Here is an 18214-nt window from a genome sequence, read left to right as displayed (position 1 = left end):
ACTAGTGGGAGGAAGGGAATTTTTTTCCCTAGAAGAATAATGTATTACCAGTACTAACGCAATAGAGAAAACGTAATAGTTGTAGATCTCCTTAGAGAAGCTACCGATTACGAATTTCGCTGCGCTTATCAAAGGCTGAAAAAGAACAATTTAACTTATTACATGTAACTCCAGGATTTCAAAATTATATAGCTACACAGTTAACTAAAATATTAGATAAATATCTTCAAGAAAAATTTCAAAATATAGAATATAGTGAAATACCTCAAAATATATAAAAGTGATGTTAGATTGTTTAGTGATTATCCAGACATTTTTTAGAGGAAGAAAAATCTACATTTAAGCATCAAACAAAACTGCTTAAGTCAGGCAAAAATTTCAATTTAACGTAATATAAGCTTTAAAGTAAGTAAAGTAGTAAACGAAGTTCAAGTACCTCACATAATAAACGAACTGGAACCAAATAATTGAAGAGCGAAGTGGAAGAGGCCATAACTCACCTCAAATTAAACAAAACCCCAGGAACAGACGGTGTCTCAGCTGAAATGATAAAGTTGATAGGGGAGGAAGGTGTGAAAATAGTACATAAGATCTGCAATAAAGTATGGCAGTCTCGACAATGGCTTAAAGATTGGACTAATTCTGCTTTCATCCCAATTCACAAAAAAGGATCCACACAAAAATGCCAGAATTATCGAACAATATCCCTAACGTCACATGCAAGCAAGATCTTACTTAGGATAATTGACCGAAGACTTCAGAGGTACTTAACGCTTGAACAAGCCGGATTCGTGAAAGGAAGAGGCACAAGAGATCAAATATTTAACATACGTCAACTCATAGAGAAATCCCGAGAATTTAATTCGCCTATGTTCTTGTGTTTTATAGACTACAAGAAGGCTTTCGATTGTGTGAGGTGGAAAAGCCTATGGAGGGTTCTGAGCGAAATAGGAGTTCCGAATCATCTAGTGGCTCTTATTAACAATTTATATGACAATAATACGGCAATTGTCAACCTAGATAACAAAACGTCGGAACCTTTCAAACCTAGAAAAGGGGTACGCCAGGGCTGTATACTGTCACCCAGATTGTTTAATGCCTATGGTGACTACATCATGAGACGTGCTTTGGAGGGCGAGGAAGGAGGAATCCTAGTCAACGGTAAAATCCTAAACAACCTTAGGTACGCGGACGATACCACCCTGATAGCGAAAAGTGAGGAAGAAATGGCCCGGTTGCTGGAAAGAGTTACCATCGAAAGCAATAATCTTGGTCTAGAAATAAACATTGATAAAACCAAACTCATGCTGATTGATAGAAGTGGTGCAGTTCGATTACACAACCTCCTCCCTAATATAGAAAGAGTAGATCAATTTATATACTTAGGGTCTTTAATAACAAATAATGGGGGCTGCGAAGGAGAGATAAGAAGGCGCATAGCTATGGCACGGACGGCTATGATGAGTCTAAGAAAAATATGGACAGATAGGAGCATTACTAAAAACACCAAAAAAACCCTTGTTCGATCTTTGGTGTTCTCCATATTCCCATACGGGTCTGAGTCATGGACCGCCAAGAGCGCTGATAGACCGTATAGATGCATTTGAGATGTGGTGCTGGAGGAGAAAGCTCCGTATCCCATGGACAGCTCGAAGAACGAACCAGTCAATTCTTAATGAACTCGGCATCACAGATCGATTATCCACCATCTGCCGTAGACGCATCTTGCAATACTTCGGTCATATCACTCGCAGAGGTGAAGACAACCTTGAAAAAATCATAGTACAAGGCAAAGAGAAGGTCGAAGACCCAGAGGACGATCACCATCGAGATAGCTTGACCAAATAGCAAATATTACAGGTCAGTTACATTTCAATCAAATCTCCGAGAGGCGGAAGATCGCCAACGATGGAAGATCAAAATCACCAACTGCACATAGCCATAATGTCACGATTCTTCAGACATGAAGAGACGACGAAGAAGAAGAAGCTTTATAGATCTGGTTCTCTCCGCAACAAAACGCTAAATCTGTCCTTGGCAACGGTGTTGCAAACCACTTACCCCAATTTTTCGATGAGATCGAAAAAAAAACGAGAGGAAAGGAATCGAGAAACGAGAGGAATTTCCATCCACAAAATTAGATATTTTGGATACCCTCAAGGAAGCTAAATTGGCTATAGGGTACAAACTAAATGGTAAGATCAACTATATGCCTCCCACAGCTTCTGATTTATCGAAAGTAGAGTGCAGGTATTTACCGATACCTGGTTGCTTGTCGCGCACGGAAGATGCCAGAGATTTCGGAGATCTTCCCGAAAATGCTAAACATTAAACCAATTAAACACAATAAAATAGAAGAATGCGTTGGAGTCTCAATAAAATGGATCGGAGTTGGTAAAGGAAGGGAGTCTATTATAAAAATAAATTAAAATAAGCGTCAGAAAAAAAAACTTTAAAAGCTTAAAAGCTTTAAAAGTAATGTTAAAAAACTTTTTTACTGGATACTTAAAAAATTATGGACCTCTCCATTGTTACCTAAAAACGAAATTTGGGACATAAGTAAAGAAGAAACTAAATATTGGTCGAATCGTAGTAAATATTACTGGACCTCCAAGTAACCCTAAAAAGTATTTATTATGGGTATCAAACCGTTAAAAAACACCTCATTAAGGGTATCAAACCCTTAAGGAACATTTTCGGGAATTTTCTTCAAGAGATATTCATAGGAACTGCAATAATTATGTTAAAAAGGTTTTTTCCTACATCATATGGTCATTTAATGAAATTATGTTTGATTGTATAAAATGGATTGGCGATTTCATATTGAGTAAATCTTGTGACAATTTTAAAATTTGCTGGAAACTTGGTAGATTAGAAGATGACCATCTAAGAAAGGGCGATATTACATCAACAATTATACAATTTTGAACAAATTTGAGTATAAAGAATGCGAAATTTGGTTTGTAAGATTTGATTTTTGGCAAAATATTTTAGCTCTGGGTAACCAAAATGGTAAAGTCTTTATATGAGATCTGGATGTATCGGATCCAGCTGAAGCTAAATGTTATACATTACAGCTTCCACGATGAATTACTGCTATAAGACAAACAACACTAAACCGAAATGCAAATATACTATTGCATGTTTGCGATGATGGTACTCTATGGAGATAAAATAGTCTAAATTGTAAAGTGTTCATTAAAAAACCTCATTACGGGTATCAAGCCCTTAAGGAATATTTTCGGGAATTTTCTTCAAGCGATATTCATAGGAAATGCAATAATTATGTTAAAACGGGTTTTTCCTATATCATATTGTCATTTAATAAAATTATGTTTGATTGTATAAGATGGTTTGGCGATTTTATATTGAGTAAATCATGTAAAAATAGTATTATTTGCTGAAAAAGAAGAAAAATTTTAGATTTGAGTAAACAAACTGGTATATTTTGTATTGGATATGGATGTCAGACTTGTGGTGCTGACCAATTTGATGCCACAAAAATTACCTGCAAGAATGTCAGCGTACAGAGAGACATGCACAAACATTTGTAGATGGCTCCCTACAATGTTGCCGGTTGGAGCATTTTCCTGAAGGCCAGCACACAGAAGAAACAAATTTATATCTGAATATTGTGGCGAGATCATATCTCAGGCAGACCGCAGGAAAAAGGTTTATGACCTAACCTATAGAACAAGAAAAGGACAAGCTATTAAAAAAGATTTAATAACGCCCCAAAGGTTTTTAAACCAATTTATAAATATGTTTGTAGCTTAAAGAAGACCATGGACAGCCTTTATTTGGTGTTCAATTTAATCATTATTTAAAAGAAGAACAGCCAATGGTATTTGCTGCTCTTGGTAGTAACAGAGTTATTATTTATGAATGCCCAGAAGGTGATGGGATCAAATTATTACAGTGTTATTCTGAATGAAATTTTTTATACCTGAATCAGCAGAATTGTATGGTGACAAGGGGAAAGGAATTGAGGAACTTGAGCAAGAATCAGTCGATTTCTGGATTGGAGCTGGATTCGCAGCATGGGCACGTTCCGCAGTACTCGGTCGATGACTATCCTAGCTATCCTCTCCCTCCCAAACGAGGAACGGTTGGTGAAACTGGATACTCTAGCGATCAGACTGCTATTACTGAGTATGAAGAAGCTGAACCTAGATGAGCACAAACTCATCTGGAAGCTGCGGATATTAGGCCAACGGCTATGATAACTCCTTCACAAGGCGAAAACAACCACGACATAAATGCCAGAGGCCCTTGCGGCATGACTCCCATCATGGTAGCCGCCATCAGGGGGGCGGAATGGACACTGGCGAGGAGGACGAAGACGAGTCCGCGGGCGCGGTTATCCAAGACTTCGTGGCTCACGGAGCAGACTTGAACGCTACCATGGACAAGACCGGGGAGACCATTCTCCATTTAGCGGCAAGGTACGTGCGCGCAGACGCTGCCAAACGATTACTGGATGCCGGAGCGGACGCCAATGCTCAGGATAATACCGGAAGGACGCCACTGCTTGCCGTAGCGGCTGATGCTTTGGGGGTATTCCAGATTCTTTTGAGGAACAGGGATACCAATCTGAACGCTATAATGAACGAAGGGACCAATCCACTTATTTTGGCAGCAAGGCTGGCAATTGAAGGTATGGTTCAAGACCTGATTAGCGCAGAAGCAGATATAAACGCAGCTGACAATTCTGGTAAAACGGCGCTTCACTGAGTCGCAGCAGTCAATAACGTCGAAGCTGTGAACATTCTATTGGCTCACGGCGCCAACACGGATGCGCAAGACGATAAAGACGAGACACCATTATTCTTAGCTGCCAGAGAAGGTTCTTTCCAGACTTGTAAAACTTTGTTGGAAGCCTTTGCAAACCAAGACATCACTGATCATATGGAACGACTGCCCAGAGATATTACTTGCGAAAGGTTACATCACGATATTTTGTACGTATCACGGATTCCTCAAATGGTTAGCGTAGTTTCTAACAGTCAACTGATCTGAAAGACTGAACATAGAGGAAAATGGGTGTGCTATCAGTGCAATCAGCCAGGCCACATAAAACGAAATTGTCCAAACTTACGGAGAAATGGAACTGAAACGAAACAGCAGGATTCTCGACGATGTTTTAACTGCCAACGTACCGGACATTTTGCTAGAGACTGCCGCGCCCCAAAAGGACAACGTCAGGCACCAAGAGAACAGCGTCGATACCAACCTCCAGGAAATAGTTCGTTAAACTCCAACGCGGCCATCTTTCAGCCCCGAGACATGGCTGCCAACGAGGCAAACTAGGAATAAATAATGAAAAACGGGTAGGGATACACACGTGCAACGAAGAAGGAACCCGAGCAGCCTGTAATGTCATTAAAATAAGTATTTGTGGTAAGCCATACCTTGCTTTAATTGACTCAGGTGCTGCTGTATCCCTAGTAAAACGTAAATTAGCGCTATCGTAATAAAATGAATGAGTTTAGGGATACCGTCTCGATCTGCCGCAAGGTTGAAAGTGGTAAAAGACATGGTTAGTGTAAAGTGCTAGCCCCAGAAATTGTAAGAGGCGAAGACTACGGTTTTTCAGTAGATTGGTGGGCTTTAGGTGTTTTATTGTATGAAATGTTAGCTGGTAGATCACCATTTGACATAGCGGGAGCCTCAGAAAATCCTGATCAAAACACTGAAGATTACCTGTTCCAAGTTATCCTAGAAAAAACTATCCGTATTCCGCGATCCCTCAGTGTGAAAGCCGCAAATGTTTTGAAAGGTTTTTTGAACAAGAACCCAGCAGATAGATTAGGGTGTCACAGTACGGATTTCTTTATTGATATAACTAGGCATCAGTTTTTCAAGTGCATTGATTGGGATGCGCTGGAGCAAAAACAGGTACCGCCCCCTTACAAGCCCCGTTTGGATTCGGACAGGGATCTGGCTAACTTCCCTCCAGAGTTTACAGATGAACCAGTACATCTTACTCCAGATGATCCAAGAGTAGTTCAGTGCAGTACTTATGGATGTAGAATATAGTAGAAAAGATCTGTGACTCCGAGATGAATAAAGAAAAGCACGAAAAAGGCTCGGATAGCGCTAAGGATGATTCTGTCAGCGCAGATAATAAAAAGTAAAGAAAATAAAGAAGGAGGATGATGTGATAACTAAGAAGGAACCCACAATTAGATCTAATTACTAAGGAGGCCTTGTGGGATAAACTAATACAGGCTCTCTGCAGTTTACACCTGATCTCTAGTCGGAAGCTCCTAATGATGATTCTAAAGCAGTGTTTGAATCTACCACATTGTCTCTATTAAAACAAGAAGAAAAAACTTATGCCTTATCTGACCTTTTTGGTTTGGGCTTAGGCCCAACAGGTCCTGAGACTGGAAACACAGGACATCCAACTCAGTCCCAATCAAAAAGTGTGCAGCTATTGGGTAGCAATGTTATAAACAAACAGTCCAGTTCTATGGAAGTGCAGTATATGCAATACAACAAAGTCAAATATTCGTTTTTTTTCAACAGTGTTAGCGAATTCTGGAGCTGATGAAGTTCTTCAGGGACATTACCCCTCAATCATTGCTTCTCATTATGCACAACCAGGTACTAAAAATATTTGGAGAAAAACCCTTTGAAGGTAACACAGTTTAATCAGCAGAATGCAGCTCGGTGGCCATTTAGCCATTTAGCCATGATGAAAAATAAGGATTGTACAGGAAGTCCCGGAGTAGGCTCTAAGCCCCCTCCCAGTATAGATAATTTCTCAGATCCAGAAGGATTAAAAGATATGATAGATTTGGATGATAGTGATATCCTTGGGAACCATCATTTAACAATAACCATCATTTAGAAGGACTGGAGGGTGCTGTAACTAACGGTTTACCTGACATGGGTCCAGATATGAACTCATGTAGTCCTTTTTTATTAAATGGTCAGCACAAATTACAGGGCGTTCAAGTGCATAATAAAAACCTAATTCCTCCGCAAAGGCAACACAGAGAAGAGCATTTGGCATCTATTAGAAAAATGCATCAGTTGCTGTTTTCTGAAAGTCAGAGTGATGAGACCATTGGAGGCCCTCCTGATGAACTATCAGGCATCCTTTCTGGAGGTGCAGCGCCATTGAGAAGTTTCTAATGTCGTGGACGCCTTCAAATACAATTGGGAGAACCAAGTTAGAATTTTAACAAAGGCCATCGATGATATAACGACAGTAGATGACTTTTTGGATGTGTCTGAAAATCACATTTTGGAAGATGTGAACAACTGTGTCCTACGTATGTGGAACGTACTGCAGCGGCAATCAGAGGCCGTCGCGGCAGAAATGAATAATTATGAACAGTGGATTTACACGAAACGAGTTTTGGAGGCAGTAAAGGTAACATTATGACCTTTTCCTATTTTTTCAGAGCGACAATTCACACCCTCAATTTTATTTTAGGTGCTAAATGATCAGGTGATGCCTAACTTTACGGAGAGGGTACAGGTTGGCAGTTCAAGCAATTTTAAGTGATCAGCAACGACAACCTGCGAAAGATGAAAACTGGACGAATTTATCCCCACTTTCAGTCTAGTCTACGATGGTGTGCGTGAAATTCGTAGTGCAGTACTAATGAATCGAACGGATGAAGACCTGGAACCTGAAGATGTCGAGCTTGATGAAAATACCCTTTGGAAACGAAAGGCAATCAAGTGTCCATAACTGAGATTAACGGCATAACGACAGCTCGCGAAGCCATGGGTAGATGCCTGAGGAAGATAAACAGAAGATCATCCAACAGGTGGAATACTTGAGAGGAACGAGAAGTTCAAGTTCGACAGCGAAGTCGCCAAGTAGGACGACACGGACAACGACATCATCGTTCTGGCGAAGCACACGTGCGTCATCATGATGGGGAAGACGGACCAGAAGTCGTTGCCCGCTAAAAGCCACGATGGTTGTCATCAACGCCGTTAAAAAGATATCCAAAGCCGGCACAAAGCTGGATAGACGGACCCGCCAAATCGTAGACCAGTGTCCAGAAAGCTCAACCAAGAAAGATTTGTAGACATATTTGCGACGTATAGCGCTTTATCGCCGCCAAATGAGCATCGCCTCCAAGGTAAAAGCTGACGTTCAGAATATCAGTGGTGAACTAATTGGTTCAGGCTTAGACAGTGCCACATCCTTAATATAAGCCGCTAAAAACCTGATGGACCTCCATAAGTAAAGTTTTATATTAAAAATAGAGATTGAAAGAATTTGTTTTACTTCTGTAGCAGTTGGAGGTACTGCGTGGAGTCACCCATCAAGGCAGCTGAAAATGGAGATGACAAGCGAGTAGAGGAGTATGCTGAGAATTTTACGGAGCATTTTAACAAACTGGTTGAGGTCGCAAATTTAGTTTGCAGTAATAAATGAGTCCTAGCTCTTCAGGAGAATGAAGCAAACACATTGGAACGTACCGCAGCGGCAATCAGAGGCCGTACTGGTCGTATTGCCCTTGTTGTCGCGGCAGAAATGGACAATTCAAGCCACTAAAAACCTGATGGACGCTGTCGTTTTGTCAGTTAAAGCGTCGGCGTCGTATGTTGCCTCAACAAAATAACCAAGACAACAATGAACTCTTGCCGTAAGTTAACACTCATCTTTTATTATTTGAACTATTAATTAATATATATAATTTATTTCTAGTCTCCAATTGTTGTATGGAAGATGAAATAACCCGAGAAGAAGCCTTATATTCGTGCCAAAGTAAGGAAAGGGTCACAGAAGAAGGTTCAGAACCGGATGCATTGTTGGGAATACCAAACAGAATCTGTTTTAAAGAGTGTTTTCGGTAACCTACTTTTTTCCGAGAAATTTTATATTTATATTTTTAAATAAAAAAAATCAAGTCAATCTCTTTATTGTTTTAGTTGCTTTTAAGCAAATAATGGTGTCAATTTTTACTCTAAATTATTGGTAGTATGGGTATTATACAATAATTATACATATCAGCAGTAATCTAAGAGCCTTCTTTAGTATTATTCATATGTGATGATATTTATTAAATTTATTGAACAAAACACCAGTGGCGGACTAAGGGGGGGGGGGCGGTCCGCCCCGGGCCCCGTCTTTTAGGGGGGCTCCGAATCTTAATAAGTAATTTTTTATTCAACTGGCAAACAAGGCCAATATGTGTTATAAAGTAGTTATAAAGCAGTAGTTATAAGGCAGTTTGTAGGTGGAGTATGCAAACCATGCATATACGCCAACTATAAACAGTATAAATGGAAGCAGATATTTAAATACTTAATTATGAATTATCAGACCCCAGTAATTGTCAATGGCATTTTCTGTTTAGGAAATTAAATCAAGGGGTAATTTTCTTTGTTTAAAATGTCGAATAATTATTATTTTTTTATATATTTTGAGACTGAATTTATTTATTTTAGATTTTAAGTTATTTTTCAATGGTTTCATTATTTATTTTTACTGAAAAAACATGTTAAATTACAACCAATGCACAGCATAACTTGTATTCTAGCTTTATTGCTGATGATGAGCAGTGAAGCCTTTAGTATAACGGGGGCCACGGGCCTGAGGCAGCGAAAGGGCCCCTTGGATCTTGAAGAACTTACAAAATCGCGATATTTTGTCGCGGTATTTCCCAAGCATTTTTAAGACAAAAATATTTAAAACTTTTTCACGAGAAAAACTACCTGTCAAGAAAATTTCTACGGCCTGAAAGTCAAATTTAGTGATTATCACAGCCCCTGTGACATAAAGAAAAGACATGTGGCTATCTATTTCAAAAATTAAATTGTTCAAATGTCATAATATAATAATGGCGGTATCTGTCATGGAATTGAGAGATTAAAAAATTATCATAAATACTTTTTTTTCAAATGGAAACCCACTTTTTTTATTTCACAAGTAAAAAAAGGTTTTCCAATTCGTTACGTTTTAACTAGACATATTCCTATACCTAAAATAAATCGTTTTTAAGTTATTTAAGATTTAGTTTGAAAACGTATATTTTTCTTCCTTTCGTTTTCCTAAACGTTTCTTCCTTTTAGTGTCAAACAGTCAGACAATTTATTTCCATCTGTCAGAAAATGAATTATTTGAATTTCCTATATTATAACTACTGCTGCTTAAAAGTTTAAAAAGTGTAGAATAGTTGATATTTTAATAATATACCGTACGATCAAAAAAAACAGCGCAAAGTTAGCTTGGAAATGATGATTGATAATATACTGTCATAGGCTACTAGTTAAAATCAAGAAAAATATACGCTTTAAAGCTAAATCTTAAATAACTCAAAAACGATTTATTTTAGGTACAGGAACATGTATAGTCAAAAAGTAACAAATTTTAAAAACGAAAGTAACGAAAGCCTTTTCACGATTGAAATAAAAAAAGTGGATTTCCATTTGAAAAAAAAATGATTTATGATAATTTTTTAATCGCTCAATTCCATGACAGCTGCGGCCATTATTATATGACATTCGGACAATTTAATTTTTGACATAGATAGCCACATGTTTTCTCTTTATAGTAGGTACAGTGGCTGTGACAATCATTAAATTTGACGTTTAGGCTATATACATATTTTTGACAAGCAGTTTTTCTCCTCTAAAAATTATAAATATTTTTTTTTCTCTCAAAAACGGTTAACGTTAGGTATTTGTGTTTAGTATCAAAATTCATAAAATTTTACAGAGAATTTAAGTATGTAATAAAAAATGGGGTCACCCATTTAAAATAAGAAAGTTGCTCTCAACTTCCGGTACTTCCGAAAGTGTCGCCATATTGAAAATATTTTTAATCGATAGATCTCATTGTGAAACAATGATATGCACAAAATCTCGTATCTAGATATTGTAGTTCTCTAGAAACTTCTAACGCAGGCTCAGCCTGGGACACCCTGTATAAATACTTGAATTTTGTCAACCATTATACATACGTCATTCAATTTTTACAAAATGTGCATTAGAAGTATATCATTATCTAAACAGACCGGGGGCCACATTTAGCTTCGCCGCCCCGGGCCCCCGACAAGCTTAGTCCACCACTGCAAAACACTTAAGTTTATATCTTATTACGTCAAACATGTCTTACTATGTTTAGGCATTTAGCTCAAAACTGCCAGTCCAAAAAAAAATACTGGCTGTTTTGGATTTTTTTCGGATTTCTTTAATATTTCTTGCATTTTTTACTTATAAGGTATTTTTATTTCTTCTTTTAATCTTATTTTTTAGTTCCGTAAGTGTGTAGGATAGAGCTTGATCATTGATGAATTGTTTTATAGGTTGTATCATTTACATAAAATAAAGAAAAAAAAGTTTTTCCTGTCAGTTAAGACTGATTTTTTAATCACGTTTTTCAGTTTTTACTAGTGTACACAATAGAAGTTTCACTTGTGATTTTATGCATTATTATAGTACTGTGTTTAGTGAAGAGAAAGTTCACAAAATTTTAATAAAAATTATATATTAAAATAAAAGAACCGTTTTTTCGTCTACACACACTGTTTTACTTGATACTTTTTAACCGAACGAGTAAAACGTTATATGTAGACAAGGTTTTACAGTCAGTCTCAATTTTTTACGTTTACTGTAGATTCAATTATATCTGTTAATTTATATACCGGGTGCGTCTCAAAAGTGGCTCACCCCTATAACTTTTTTATTTTTTCAGATAAAAAATCGAGATTTGGTATGTTTGTACGATGACAGAAATTAGGATGGATTGACGTATTCGTTTGTTTTCTGTCGCTTCCTGTTTCACCGGAAATAACTACAATTTTTGATTTTTAAACGACACCCTCGGTGTTTTGTTGCTATATTCGATAGATAATGACACTCTGAATAGAATGACATATCATATCACATTTTTGAATATGGTTTATTTGAAATTGTAAAACGCGGCTCATAACGACAATTTGACTCGATGTACCAAGTGTGTGGTACCAAATTATTCGTAAAAAAATGCCTTTTCCAAATATGCTAATGAGCCACCCTTGTTCCATTTGAAAAAATTGAGTTATGATTAAAAATACGCTTTGGGCATCTTTTAATCCGCCAGGATAAGGCACGAAAAACTTTAGACGATCAAATCTATTTTCCCAAGGCTCCTTGATTAAAAATTAGTGTTTTTAACACATCCATGGCACTCTAGATTGAAATTTCAAATTCAATTTTGTTTTAAGCAACTATGTCATAAGTTGACATATGATATGTCAAAAACCAAACCAAACCAAACCAAATCAAAAGTTGTAGTCATTTCCGGTGAAACAGGAAGTGACAGAAAAGAATTGAATACGTCCATCAATCCTAAATTATGTCATATACTAACATACCAAATCTCGTTTTTTATATGATAAAATAAAAAAGTTATAGGGGTGAGCCACTTTTGAGACGCACCCGGTATATTTATACAGGGTGGCACCTCTCATACACCGCGGAAGCACCGAGGAGAAAGGTAGTTTATATCGAAATGAAATTTTGGGAGCATGTAATATGAGCATGTAAAATGTTACACATCAAAATTGTGTTTTTTGAAATGGAGCACCCTATATATTAATTGATTTTCGGATTCTAGAAAAAATATTAAGGTAAATTTTATTGATGAAGCATATGCCTAAAATTTAACGATTTTGACATATTTCACATTTTGTGAAAACGAAGAATAAAATTTAAATTTCAATAATAGCTGTATAAATTGTAATTGACCCTGTATAGCCTGATATTTAATTACGATAACCATTGTATGTTAAACCAAATTAAAATTTGACCCGAAAAGTTATACAGGGTAGAGCAAAACTAATATTGAACATTGATCACTTTTAAGAGCAAGTTACACTATTAAATGGAATATCCAGTAAGGTATTGTCAAGGTGTATTACTGGTTGCATAACTGCATACTGCTAAAAATCGCAACGTGCATTGAGGAACCTGGCGCATTCGCCAGAAAGTAAAGAAAATTATAGAATTCTTTAGAAAAATCTAGAAACAACCGCCAGGGGGTATATAAGGCCCGCGCTTTGACAGTTGGACAAGTTTAAGTTTGAAGTTTAAAGTTTGAAGTCTAGTCTGAAGTTTAAAAATACCGCGAAATACCGTTAGAGTAATAGTAGTTGCATAAGTTGTGTTGTAAATAGTATAAGTTGTGTGTACAGAGTGAAACAAATAAATTCGTTAAGTATTTTATCGTGAGCTTAAATAGTGGACCCACGGAATCCGTAACAATTGGTGTCGGAAGTGCGATTCAAGAGGATTTTAAGAAGAAATTAAGTGGATTGGAAGATTTTTAAACCGAATTAGAGAATTTTTATGGTTGGTACAAGGGAGCAAACGAAGAAAATGGAGGAAGTAAGCAAATTATTGGGCGATTTTATGGAGAATATGAGAAAAGAAAAGGAAGAGGAAAAATTACGACGTCAACAAGAACACGACCGGCTTGAGAACATTTTCGAAGATTCGGAAAAACCGCTGACAGTTTGGTGATCAACGGGAAGGTCAATGGTAGAAGAATTCGAATGACTGTGGACACAGGCGCTATGGTATCATTGGTGCGGACTAACTCAGTGCAAGGATTGAAGATGATGCCTCTTAGAAGAAGAGTGTATTTACGTACAGTTACGGGGGAAATGGCCGTTGTACGGGGAGAGGCTTTCATGGAATTGGAGTTAGGGAATTTGAAGTTTCGGCATAGCGTTTTAGTGGCAGACATTGAAGATGATTTTATCATGGGTATGGATGTGATCAGTCAACATGGTTTTTCGTTTGATCACCATAGAAACATCCTGAAAATCGGAAATGAGGAATTTTCTGTATCTAAAGAGAAGAGACCAGGAAATATGGAAGAAAGATCATCGAAAATTGTTATGATACCTGGTGATACCAAGAAGACTGTGCATTGAGGAACCTGGCGCATTCGCCAGAAAGTAAAGAAAATTATAGAATTCTTTAGAAAAATCTAGAAACAACCGCCTAGGGGGTATATAAGGCCCGCGCTTTGACGGTTGGACAAGTTTAAGTTTGAAGTTTGAAGTCTAAGTCTGAAGTTTAAAAATAACGCGAAATACCGTTAGAGTAATAGTAGTTGCATAAGTTGTGTTGTAAATAGTATAAGTTGTGTGTACAGAGTGAAACAAATAAATTCGTTAAGTATTTTATCGTGAGCTTAAATAGTGGACCCACGGAATCCGTAACAGTATATTATTCCGACCTTCAATGGAGAATTCATATATCTTCAAAATATTATTAAGGTTGCCTATCTCTCAAATAAAGATTTTACTAGATATTTTAATTTTTATGATTTTGCGTCAGTAGATCTTAGATTATTTGAAAAAATGGCTGTGTTAATTTAACAAAAAATTGTGGATGTAGGGTAAAATACTCTAATAAAAAGATATACGTTTAAAACATATTTTAATTATCACAGAATTAAAACTAGATATAAATCTATAATTATGTAACAAAAATTAACTAGATGAAATCAAATGCTCAAAATGCTTCCTTTCCTGTTTCCTGCATAAAATAATTTTCTTTTCAAAATATATGTTCATGTTAAAAGGCATATGTGAAGTTCTACTTCGAAAAAACAGCCACAATCAGTGTTCTCATGTTGTCTACAATAGTTGGTCGAATTTTGTGAACACTGTCTTTAACATATCACTAAAAAAAGCCCAGACCAGATAAAATCAGGAGCATTTAAGTATTCTATTAATTGTTGATTGCACACTGTATTCACCATATAATAGAACTATATCAATTTTCTCTGATGTAGCATAAGTTTCCATTTTCGGCAAATTTCTGGGATTTTTTTTATGTTTTAACAGACACAAAATGATAACTAGTTGCTAAAACTGAACTAATTAGACAGCTATGTTGAAGTAACCTCAGACATATCACAGCCATTCTAATTTTTATCAAATAATAAAGATCTACTCACGCTAAATCATAACAATGAAAATATCTAGGAAAATCTTTGTTTTAGAGGTAAGCAACCTTAATAGTGTTTTGAAGAGACATGAATTCCCCATTGAATATCGGAATAATATACTGGGTGTTCCATTTAAACTAAAGGAGTAACTTGCTTTTAAATGTCACCAATGTTCAATATTAATTCTCTCACCCTGTATAACTGTTTGGGTCCCATTTTGATTTGATTTAAAGTACAATAGTTATTTTAAATACATATTAGGCTATACTGGGTAAATTCCAATTCAGGTAGATTTTATTGAAATTTCAAAATTGTTCTTAATTTTTAGAAAATGTTAAATTCAAAGTCAAAAGCCTTCCATTTCAATTATATACTTCCCTAATAAAACTCACCTTTACTTTTCTCCAAGAATCTAAAAATAAATTAATATATAGGGTGTTCCATTACAAAAATCACAACTATGATGAGTATTTTTTTTGGAGACACGCTGTAAAACACTAAATATATTTTTAGAAAAGATCTAAATTAGCCTACATAACATAATATGTTCACAAGATTTTATTTCAATACAAACTGTAGTTCTCTTTGGAGCCTCCGCGTTGTATTTGGGGCGCCACCCTGTACAGGGTATCCCACGAAGAATAGCTCTCGCCTGTATCTCAGAAAGTATTAGCCGTAGGGTCTGCGGAAAAAAATATTTATAACTAAAGAGGCTATGAGAAATTGCTGGAAATTATTTTCAAGTTTGTAGAACGGAAAAATAAGAAAAAACGGGTATTATAAATGATAGCTTCATAATCTTCAGTAAATTTTGAATATTTTTTATTAGAACCATTTTCCAGTATCTGCCAAAATAAAGTGGCGGGGGAAGGTTAGATCTGTTTTTATTTATAACTCCGGACTGGATGAACGGTTAGGTTAGGTACTAACTAAACAAACGGGGGCTCGTTTAAAAGAACGTTTCTTACTCTATATTATACAGTATAAACAATAATAATAAGCATTTGAATGTAGACGCTAGAGGGCGCTGTCTTACAATTTAACAAACATTGCGCGTTTTTTCAAAAAAATTAAATGTTGTAGATAGTATATGTAATTTTAGCTAATAGTAAAGAAAGAGTAATAAAAGCTTAAAAAGTCAGCAAAACACGCATCTTGATATCCTCTTTCAAACCGAAGATATTAGCAAAATTATAATAAATACGAAAAAATAAGGCCTTAATTACCTTTTTTTTATAACACGGTTACAGTAGCCCTCTTGATTATGACCATTCTAATAAAAAATAAGATAGAAACGATTAGATTATTCTAAAATCGACAATATACCAGAATGCCATATTGCCAGATGTATTAATATCTAATAATTAAGATATCAATGACAGTGAATTAGAAACGACGCCTCAGTGAAGTCATGGTAGGCTTTGGGAAAAAGTTGCTTTTGAAGTTTTGACGTAATAAGTATAAACGTCAGTGTTATTAGAGCAACATTTTGATAGTCTTAGCAGCGTTTTTTTCTCTTTTGAAGAAAGGAATTTTTAGAAAAGCAATCAAAACATAAAAACGCTGCTGAGACTATCAAAATGTTAATGTTATAATATTTTGATGTTTAAACTGTCCCTAAGAAACTTTTTTCCAAAGCCTACCATGAATTCACTGAGGCGTCGTTTCTTGATCACTGTCATTGATACCTTAATTATTATTAGATATTAATACACCTAGTATTATGGTATTCTGGTACATTGTCGATTTTTTGAATAAAATAATCTTTTTTATCTTATTTTTCATGAGAATAGTCATAATCAAGAGGGCTAGTGATATCGTGTTAGAAAAATAAGGTAATTAAGCGTTTATTTTTTCGTATTTATTATGATTTTGCTAATAACTTTGGTTTGAACAAAGATATCAAGATGCGGTTTTCGCCGACTTTTTAAGCTTCTCTTAGTATCTCTTATTACTCTTTAGTATCAGCTAAAATTACATATACTATCGCATTTATTTATTTTTGAAAAAACGCGTAATGTTTGTTAAGTTGTAAAACAGCGCCCCCTAGCGCCTACGTTCAAAACCTTATTTTTATTGTCTATGTGGTATAATATAGAGTAAGAAACGCTCTTTTAAACAAGATCCCACTTTTTGGATTTCAATTATCCAGTCCGGACTTATTAACATTTAAATAATAAGAGATGTAACCTTCCCCCACCACTTTATTTTAGCAGATAGGGGAAAATGCTTCTAACAAAAAAGATCCTAAATTTACTGAAGATTATGAAGCTATTATTTATAGTACATTTTACCTAGGCAATTTTTTTTTAAAATACGCCTTCTAGCGGCCATCTACAAACTTGAAAATAATTTCCAGCAATTTTTATACTCTTTTTAGTTATAAATATTTTTTCCGCAAGTCCTGCGACTAATACTTTCCGAGATACAGCCGAGAGCTATTCTTAGTGGGACACCCTGTACATCGAAATTTCTATTAGTCACGTCCTTATCCATCCAGACAATACTTGACCCTTAAATGCTCCGACGAGGGTAGGTACCTTTATGGATAATAAATATATTTACTGGGTAATACTGGGTTTACTGGGTAATTTTCAGCACAGGGTCGTACTGGCCATACTTGTCTGGCCATCCTCGGCGGGCTTCCCTACTCTATCATCTACATGTAAAATAACTCATATTCTTAAAGCTATCCCTGATTTGTTTTTTGATCAATGAACGTTTGAACAATATTTACCAAGAAGTGATAATTAATTGTGTCGTGGCATTGGATGTGATTTGTTAGCATTATAATGTCCCATCCATTGCCCCATCAAGAAACTAAAAAAAATAATTTAAATATCCAGGGTGGCCCATTAGTGGGACGAAGTCCAATACCGTCGTCGTTGTTGAAGATATGAAATAATTACATATACCGTACTTGCAAGGTTTATAAAGGGGCGTATCCTAAAAATATTTTGTTACATACAGGGTGTCACATAAAAAGGTTAATATTTTGACCCTTTATAAACCATGTAACATTTGTATACAACTTTATTTCACATCTTCGACAAAAACAACGTTATTGGACTTCCTCGCACTAATGGACCACCCTGTATATTATTTATTTATAATTAATCTTATATTCAGTTATTATCTTCTTATTATTTATACGTTAGGGCAGTAATTAATTTTATATGAGATCGTAATGACCTGTGTTGTCCTGAGATCTCTGTGTCGTTCTTTATTAAACATAGCGTAAAAAAATCTTCAACATTATATTATATAAATTAACAGATATAATTTGAATATGGT

The 18214-nt window shown here is 35.9% G+C and overlaps 1 protein-coding gene, 1 long non-coding RNA gene and 1 pseudogene across 2 annotated transcripts; all 3 read left to right on the top strand.

The window, feature by feature from the left end:
• The first annotated feature begins 3414 nt into the window (after window positions 1-3414).
• On the top strand, window positions 3415-5630 carry LOC115885952 (annotated as a pseudogene).
• Window positions 5105-6039, top strand: LOC115885898 (atypical protein kinase C-like). Its single transcript, XM_030904929.1, has 2 exons — window positions 5105-5245; window positions 5545-6039. The coding sequence occupies exons 1-2, from the start codon at window positions 5105-5107 to the stop codon at window positions 6037-6039; spliced, it is 636 nt and encodes a 211-aa protein (XP_030760789.1).
• Window positions 6040-6054: 15 nt separating this feature from the next.
• On the top strand, window positions 6055-8840 carry LOC115885954. The gene is made up of 3 exons (XR_004050813.1): window positions 6055-7384; window positions 7448-8618; window positions 8681-8840. It is a non-coding gene; the product is annotated as an uncharacterized LOC115885954 (long non-coding RNA).
• The last annotated feature ends 9374 nt before the right edge of the window (window positions 8841-18214 follow it).

Source organism: Sitophilus oryzae, unplaced genomic scaffold (assembly GCF_002938485.1).
Source record: "Sitophilus oryzae breed Bouriz unplaced genomic scaffold, Soryzae_2.0 scaffold_465_pilon_pilon, whole genome shotgun sequence".
Taxonomy (NCBI): Eukaryota; Metazoa; Arthropoda; class Insecta; order Coleoptera; family Curculionidae; genus Sitophilus; species Sitophilus oryzae.
Note: the sequence above shows the minus strand (reverse complement) of the source record. Positions and strands in the feature narration are given on the sequence as shown.